We start from the raw sequence: 7,415 nt of genomic DNA, 5'->3' as shown, positions 1-7,415 counted from the left end.
CTGCTACATCAGCCAGAAGCCATGCTGCTCTTGCTGACCCTTGCCCTGCTGGTGAGCCCCACCTGCTGGGCACACGGTAAGTCAGCCTGAGTCTTCCCCTCAGGCCTGTCTCCCTCTAGCCAGGGGGATCCTAGCTCTCATCACAGAGAAAACCTGGTCATTGCCTGCAGGGTGGGGGTCATGACTCTGGCAGGGGTCCCTGTGTGATCACAATTTCTTCCCACCTTCTTTTTATTGATACCCAATTGAAAGTTGGCAGACCCTTCAGCACCCCTCTATGCAGTAATGAGGAAGTCAAGGGAGTTCGGATGACTGAGAGTTTCACTGGCTACCTTACAAGGTAAGACTGGGGTCATAGAAGTGCTAAGTCCCACTCACTCCACAGTTTTAGGACTCCAGGGAGCATCCACATATAGCCACTTCTCCAAATATTCTCAACGGTCTCCTGGTGACTCTCTGAGGCCATTTGATTCCTAGAATCATGGAGTCACCAGCCATCACCTTTCCGCTTGTCTCTTTGCCTGGCTATCTTCTGTCTTTCTCACAGTCCTCCTGACCCTACTAGTAAGTCTTACAGTTATTCCCCAGCCCTCTCAAAGAGGGTGGCTAGTCAGGCATGGTGGTGAAAGCCTGTAATCCCAGCATTTGGGGAGGCTGAGGCAAGAGGATCACAAGTTTGAATTCTTAACAACTCAGAGAGGTCCTGTCTCAAAAATAAATAGATCAATAGATAGATAGTACTGGGGATGTAACTCAGAGAGAAGACCCTGGGTTAAGTCCTTGGTACAAAAAAAAAGTGTGGGGGTAGGGAGGAAGAGAAAGAAGATGAGGAAGAGGAAGAGGGGAAGAGGAAGAAGAAGGGTGTTGTGATGCTTCTCCTTACCTTCTCCTTTCAACCCAAACTTAGCTCAACCAAAAATGGCTTCTCTGTCCCAATACCTGTGAGGAAATCAGGAAAAGGTCTGACTGGTTAGAGTCAGAGGAAAGGATGTAGGGTCAAAGTGGGCCATTGACTGAACACGAGCGCCCAAAACCCCAAGAGGCTTCCCTGAACGCTGTGGGTCCTCTGCTTGAAGCCTGGAGTAGGGTTGTAGGGATGTGGGAGAGGAAATGGGGCAGGAATGGTGGCAGCACAGGACACAGAGAGTGGGCAGGGTAAGGTCAGGCAGGGGAGACCCTGCACCACGCACCAGGCGAAAAGGGAACAGGTGAGCCCAGCGGCAAGGGGCAGTAGAAGGCACATGCTCCTCAGGCCCCTGACCTGCTCTCTTAGGAGCTGCTCAGGTTGAGGAGGCCCAGCAGCCAGCTCATTTTGCACATGAGGAAACCGAGTCCTGGAGAGGCTGGGTAATGAGTTCAAGACTATCAAAGCTGAAACTGTAGAACAAAGTGTAGGCACCAGAGGGTGGGGGTGCCAGGAGCCAGGAAGCACTGAATCCTTTCAAGTCTGCCTCTCTTCCAGCCTCCAGGTAAAACTGGGGGAAAACTGGGATGTTGTCCATGGCCATAAAAGAGGGACTCTCAAGGAATTCAATCTGGATGAGGGTGAATATATCACTGAAGTCCGTGGCTGCCTGAAGATCAACCTCCGGTACTTGGTCCTGTGCACCAACCTACCTCGCTGTGTCTCATTTGGGGTGATGGATACCCCTGAGTTCTTTTTCTTCCCCCCAAAGAAAGGGCAGGTGCTCAAGGGCTTCAAAGGCTCGACTGGGCTCCTTTTCTTGAAGAGTCTTAGCTGCATATGGGGTGATGTACATGTTGATCCAATCACTGTACCACCAACTGGTACAAACACTACCTCATCACCATAAGATCTGGCTGAGTGTTCAGGCTGGGCCACAGACACACCCACTGAGGCTGTCTGGGTACAGATGTCCTAACAGTACTAGGGTGACCAAGTTGGGATTCTGAATCCACCAATAATTAAAGCTTCTGCAAGAACAGTGTCTAGGCGTGGTCCTTGGGTCTGAGAGTCTAAAGCCCCGAGGGCTGGAGTCTAGGGAACTACAATTTGGGGTGGGCAGAGGTGACTGCCAAGATCCAGGGTCTGTCCATAAGGAGCCAGTGCTAACCCTGCACTCTGAGGAGCCAGGATGCAAGGCCACCCCTGCCCTTGTGCCCTCTCCAGACCCCTTCAGCTGGTCTCTAGGGCTAGGCTCCTCTGAGTGTGTAAGAGGCCTTGGGGAGCCATTCACCAACTCATTTACTCAATCAAACTGCCAAGGCCTAGTTCCCACCAGGATCCCCTGGATACTGAGAATAAAGAAGGGGCCAGGTGTTCAGCTGAGGAGGTGGCTGTCCTATGATGGACAAGTATGCAAGCAGATAGCAGCAGTTTGTTGTGGCACCTGCATTGATGCGGGCACATGCAGGGCATTGTGCATGGGCATCTGCTAAAGGTAAAGTGGAGGGAGTGCGTTTTCCGGGCCTCCCAGAGGAGGTAACATCTGAGTAAGTCTTAAAGGATGAAGGAGAATTGGCCAAGTAGAGACAAGGATGAAGGGCAAAGGCAAGAGCCCAAATGAAGCTGGGTGTGATGGTGCATACCTGTAGTTTTCTTAGCTATTTGAGAGGCTGAGGCAGGAGGGTTACAAGTTCAAATTGCACCTGGGCAATTTAGGAAGATTCTATCTCAAAATAAATAAAAGGGTTGGGTATGCAGCTCAGTGAGAAGGCCTTAGGTTTAACCCGTAGTGCTGAAAACAAAGAGCTAGAAAAAAGCAAAGAAAAGGTCCACTGTGTGTCTTGCTCACAGCAGTTTAAGGACAGGATTGCCATTGTCCAAATTTGCAAAATGAGAAAACTGAGGCACAGAGAATGAAGTCATTTGTCCTGGGTCACATAGCACTAAGTGGCAGAGTTGGGACTCAGCTGCAAAGCCTGGATGCTGAGTCCAAGATCAAAGCAAAAAATTCACAAACTTCTCTGCACTGAGACACCTGGACATTTTTCTCTTCTCTACTTCGGTTTTTATTTAATTTTAAATGCTGCTTGAGTAAACTTGGGTCTGTGGATTTTATGAACTGGGATGGAAAAAATTCCTCTTTATTTGTACTGTCCTCTCCTGAAATTTTGTGTTTCCTTTGGTATGAATGTGACCTCACATAGCTCACAAACAATGCCCCTCAATTTGCCACACCCCTTACAGCTGTCACAGGCAGCTTGAAATGTTCACGCATCACAATTTCAAAACTATGAATATCATCAGATTTGCCTTTGAAGGTGTTAATAATCAAAGCTCAGATACTTGTGGAAACACACTTAAGAAAACGTTTTGGGGTGGCATGATAGTCCATGCCAGGAAGCCCAGAACTCTGGAAGGCTGAGGCAGGAGGATTGTGAATTTGAGGCCACCCTGGGCTAGAGAGGAAGAGACCCTGTTTCAGACAAAGCAAGAAAAAAAAAAAAAAGATTTTGGTTAAGTATAGTGCAGTTCCCTTTCTTCCCTAGCAGCACACAAGTCACTGGGGTTGACTGGGGACCTACCATTAACCTTTCCCAGCTGCTCCACCATGTGGACAGCCAGCTCTGTCGCATAGTTTATTTCCTGCACCTGCCTTGCTAACAGCGAAATGTTTCCAGTACTAGCGGGTATCCGTACTCAGGCTAGCAGCTGCGGGAGTAGCCGTGGAGGGTGAAGACAGAGGGTCGACTTTGCATTCCATTCCTTCCAGGGTTGGCGATATGGATGGCCACAAATACGATGGCGCCAGTTTTTTAAAAAGCGACAGCTTTTGCCCAGTGTAGGAGAGCAGAGGGGAGAGGAACCACAGGCACTAGCCTGCTCAGGGGCAGTGTTTCTGATTCATTGCACCCACTCGTCTCTTGCCCTGCACTGCCTCTCTGCGTGGGGCCACCTCGGGACTCCTCCAAAGTTCCTACAGCTCACCCTCAGCTCCTGCGAGCCAGCCCCGCGTTGAAATGATACTGCCTGAGGTATCACAACCGCAGGGATGGCGATCCCAGTGCAACCCACAGTGAGTAGGGTGAAAACAGGAAGAGGGGCCTGAGGATGCCCAAGTTCACCCACACACATAAACCCCATTCTGGCATATGGGGTTTCATACTGCGCTACTTCTCCAGTCTTTTAAGATGCGGTTTTAAAGCAGGCATGGTGTTGTATGCCTGTAATTTCAGCACTTGGGAGGCTGAAGCAGAGGCCAGTCTGGGCTACACAGAGAGTTCAAGGCCAGCCTGAACTACATAGCAAGCCCTTGTCTCAAAAACCAAAAACAACAACAAAAAATTGCAGGTTTTGTTATTAATTTTGAGACAGGGTCTCACTAAATCGCTAAGTGCCCAGGCTTGCAATCCTGCCTCCCAGAGTGTTGGGATTTCAGCCATCAGTCCAGGCTCCCAGTCCAATTCTCCTGATGACAAAGGACCATGCGGGCATACATGGGTGCAGAGACTTTATTCAACTAGGGGATTCAGGGCTGTAGTATCTTTGTCATCTCCAGCCCGGGGTCATTTGGTCTCTCAGCCACGCCAGGGCATCTAGTAGAGGAAGTCCAGTGAGAAGGTACGGCCCATTCCAGAGACCTCCACCGGCTTTGTGGTCTGCTCTTGAGAAGCCACGGTGGATGCTTGAGAGGACAGCTTCTGGGGGGCGAATCCCCACTTGAAGCCGATTCCGGAGAGGCAGAAGAAGCAGTGCTGGCCGTTGGCGGTCAGGAGCTGCTGGCCAGGAGTCGGGGCACTGGTGTTGAACCGCCTGCCGACCGCACGCCCGAAACTCGCCTGGCGGCCCCTGCTGGTTGTCCAGCGCAGGTGCCAGATGCAGACGTGCGCGCTGCCGTCCACCGCGGTTATGCGCTCGCCCTCCTCCAGCAGGAACTCCTGTGCGCGCCCACCCGGAGCCCCGTAGCGCGGGCTCCAGAGCTCGCCGAACCGCAGCTGGATGCTGGAGAGAGGCCCAGTCAGCGTGGCAATCCAGCGCTCTCGGCGGCCATGCACCTGCTGTTGCCGGCCGCACTCCCTCCTGTTCTGAACCTCTCGGCACTTGCCCTCCTCCCAGCCTACCCAGAGGTGGACCTTGACCCAAGAAGGCCGTTAAGCCCTGATTCGCTTGATGATACCACATGTGACTAAGGGGCCCTGGTCACTGTGTTCTGCTAAGGCGCTGTGCTGGAGTCTTGGAGCAAAAGAAAAGTGGCCCTGAAGTCTCCTTCAGTATTTTTCACTCTAGATTTTTCCTACTGGTGTATTGTAAGATACATCCCAAGTAGGACTGTTGGGTAAAAGGGCTACCAGATCGACTTGAATGTCACATAAACGATAACTTTTTAGGTAAATATATCCCAAATGTTGCTTTTTAAAAATACAACTGTGTGCAAATATTGATGGGTTTTGTTTTTGTTGTGGTATTTTGAGGTAGGTTCCTGCTCTGTAGTCCAGGCCTTGAATTCACTTTGTAGCCCAGGCTGAGCTAGCACTATGGCAATCCTCTTGCTTCAGCCTCTTGCGTGTGTGCTGGAATTACAAGAGTGTATCATCATGTCCTGCTAATAAATACTGAATTTTTAAAGAATAAATGTGTCCCAGATGTTGCACAGGACACAATAAAATGTTATTCACTGATATTGATTTGAACTGGGTGTATTTAAAAAAAAAAACAAAAACCAAACTTAACTTGACAACCCTAATCCAAGAAACGCACGGTACTTTGGGAGGATGATAGCTCCCCAGAGGCCCATGGTAGTGGGAAAAGATGAGCCTAGGCCTGCTGGAGAGACTGGCTCTTCTCCGTAGCACAAAGGATTAGGTGAAGACAGGGAGTTCTTTGTAACCTGTACTCTAATGAGTAATTTCAGTCACTTATTACCAGGGGACCCTAAAACCGACAGAACTACACAGAGGAGGGATCTGCAGAGCCTCCCCATCCTATCTGAACGGAAGTCCCAATCTAGCGGCCTCACCGAGGATTTGCACCACCTCATCCAAAGGCCCGGAAGCTGAAACAGAGGGAGTTGAAGACCCAAGGACAGAACGCCCTCTAGGGGCTCCAGCGGGGAAACTAGAAACTGTGAGCGCAAGCAGGGTTTGGGGGGAGCCTGGGAACCAGAGTCTACCCCTTGATGAGGCCCAGGATCCCCACGAAGACTCGGATGCTCTGGATCTCGCCTTGCTCTTCGCCCTTGATATAGAAGTAGGAGCCAAAGCCAGGGCCCTGTATCTCTGGAGAGAGAGGAGCAGAAAGGTGAGCACCGGGGTGCACTCCAGGCAGCTGCGTTGGGGTCCAGAGGTCCCATTTCCCACCTGACAGTCGTGCCTAGGACCGGATTCTGTCTAGGACAGGACCAGGAGGCCAGGGCCAGGCAGACGGGACTCACCCTGGGCGCTGCAGGCAGGACTGAGGAAGAGAGCTAGGATGAGGAACAGCAGCATGGTTCGCAGGGCACAGGCTTGGTGGTCAGCAGCCACACACGGGTCGGCAGCAAGGTAAGGCTCTGGGGAGAAGATTTAAAATGTGAGGGGTCTGAGACTTCTGGGGACAGGGCAAAAGGATATTTGGGAACCTTTCCCTATTGGCCTCCAGGGCTTAAAAACCCCCCATCGAGCCTGGTAGCTCATGCCTGTGGTCCCAGCACTCTGGGAGACTGAGGCAGGAGGATCACAGGATCAAGGCCAGGCTGGGCTACATAATGAGACTCTGTCTCACAAACAAAACAAAATAAAACAAACCAAAATAGTAAAAAAAGCCTAGAGTTGGTTTCAAAAGCATGCTTGTGACCTAGGCCCTCACTCAAAGGGCCATGTGCCTACGGTAATGCTCGAGCATTGCCATCCCAAAATCCTTCATAAGGTTTGATCAAGGAGCTTCACAATGTCCCTTTATACTGGATCCCACAAAGTGTGCAGCAGTCCTGGAAGAGACTCGTATTGTGAGGACCCCTCCATCCCTGCTCCCAGATTCAGTCTTCATATGGGTCACCAGATACCCCTCCTTCTCCTCCTGCCTCTCCTCCCAATAGAGTGCTGGGCTCCATCCCCCCTACCTGTGCAGCACAGTCCAAGCCCCTCAGCCTGCCCTTTTATACCCAGACCACAGCCACTCTTATGGGACCTCTGGGGCTCCACCCTTGGCAGGAATTCCTATAGGGCCCAGGAATTCTATCCAGGGTGTCCTGGATACTATTTATGTTCCTGTCCAAAGCCCCTGGACAAATAAGCCCCACAACACAGGTCATGCTCTGTGAGTCTGGGGCCACCCCATTAGCTCCTCTGAGACACAGGAAGGTCTCAGAGCTGGTCACCCTCAATGATGCCAACCAGCTCAAGCAAAGCAGCCAGGGGCCAGTGATTATTCTGGGTTCCTGAGATATGCAAGGAAGGAGGGAGGGAGAAAGCAAACAGCTCCTGCCTGGGTGACCTCACACAAAAGCCAGTGACAGAGCAGGTGGCTAGCCTCA

The 7,415-nt window shown here is 51.3% G+C and overlaps 2 protein-coding genes across 2 annotated transcripts; one reads left to right on the top strand and one right to left on the bottom strand.

Annotated features, from left to right (window-relative positions):
* On the top strand, window positions 1-1,922 carry Zg16b (zymogen granule protein 16B). The gene is made up of 3 exons (XM_063227069.1): window positions 1-76; window positions 253-340; window positions 1,463-1,922. Exons 1-3 carry the CDS (start codon window positions 22-24, stop codon window positions 1,812-1,814), a joined length of 495 nt encoding a protein of 164 aa, XP_063083139.1. The 5' UTR covers window positions 1-21; the 3' UTR covers window positions 1,815-1,922.
* A 2,476-nt stretch (window positions 1,923-4,398) lies between these two features.
* LOC101788293 (prostatic spermine-binding protein-like) lies at window positions 4,399-6,390 on the bottom strand. Its single transcript, XM_063227083.1, has 3 exons — window positions 6,336-6,390; window positions 6,075-6,261; window positions 4,399-4,906 (listed from the first exon to the last, which is right to left on the bottom strand). Exons 1-3 carry the CDS (start codon window positions 6,388-6,390, stop codon window positions 4,501-4,503), a joined length of 648 nt encoding a protein of 215 aa, XP_063083153.1. The 3' UTR covers window positions 4,399-4,500.
* Window positions 6,391-7,415: the final 1,025 nt, after the last annotated feature.

This window comes from Cavia porcellus, unplaced genomic scaffold, assembly GCF_034190915.1.
Source record: "Cavia porcellus strain 051 isolate PalLab524CR breed Dunkin Hartley unplaced genomic scaffold, mCavPor4.1 scaffold_16, whole genome shotgun sequence".
In the NCBI taxonomy this organism is placed as follows: Eukaryota; Metazoa; Chordata; class Mammalia; order Rodentia; family Caviidae; genus Cavia; species Cavia porcellus.
The sequence above is the reverse complement of the archived record's forward strand: the minus strand, read 5'-3'. Positions and strand labels throughout refer to the sequence as shown.

Coding starts and splice junctions, on each gene's coding strand:
- Zg16b (XM_063227069.1), top strand. CDS start 22: ATGCTGCTCTTGCTGACCCTTGCCCTGCTGGTGAGCCCCACCTGCTGG. Junction 77..252: donor CCCCACCTGCTGGGCACACG/GTAAGTCAGCCT, acceptor CCCAATTGAAAG/TTGGCAGACCCTTCAGCACC. Junction 341..1,462: donor TTCACTGGCTACCTTACAAG/GTAAGACTGGGG, acceptor CCTCTCTTCCAG/CCTCCAGGTAAAACTGGGGG.
- LOC101788293 (XM_063227083.1), bottom strand. CDS start 6,390: ATGCTGCTGTTCCTCATCCTAGCTCTCTTCCTCAGTCCTGCCTGCAGC. Junction 6,262..6,335: donor TCCTGCCTGCAGCGCCCAGG/GTGAGTCCCGTC, acceptor CACGACTGTCAG/GTGGGAAATGGGACCTCTGG. Junction 4,907..6,074: donor ATCCTGGGCCTCATCAAGGG/GTAGACTCTGGT, acceptor GCCTCTCTCCAG/CATCCAGCTGCGGTTCGGCG.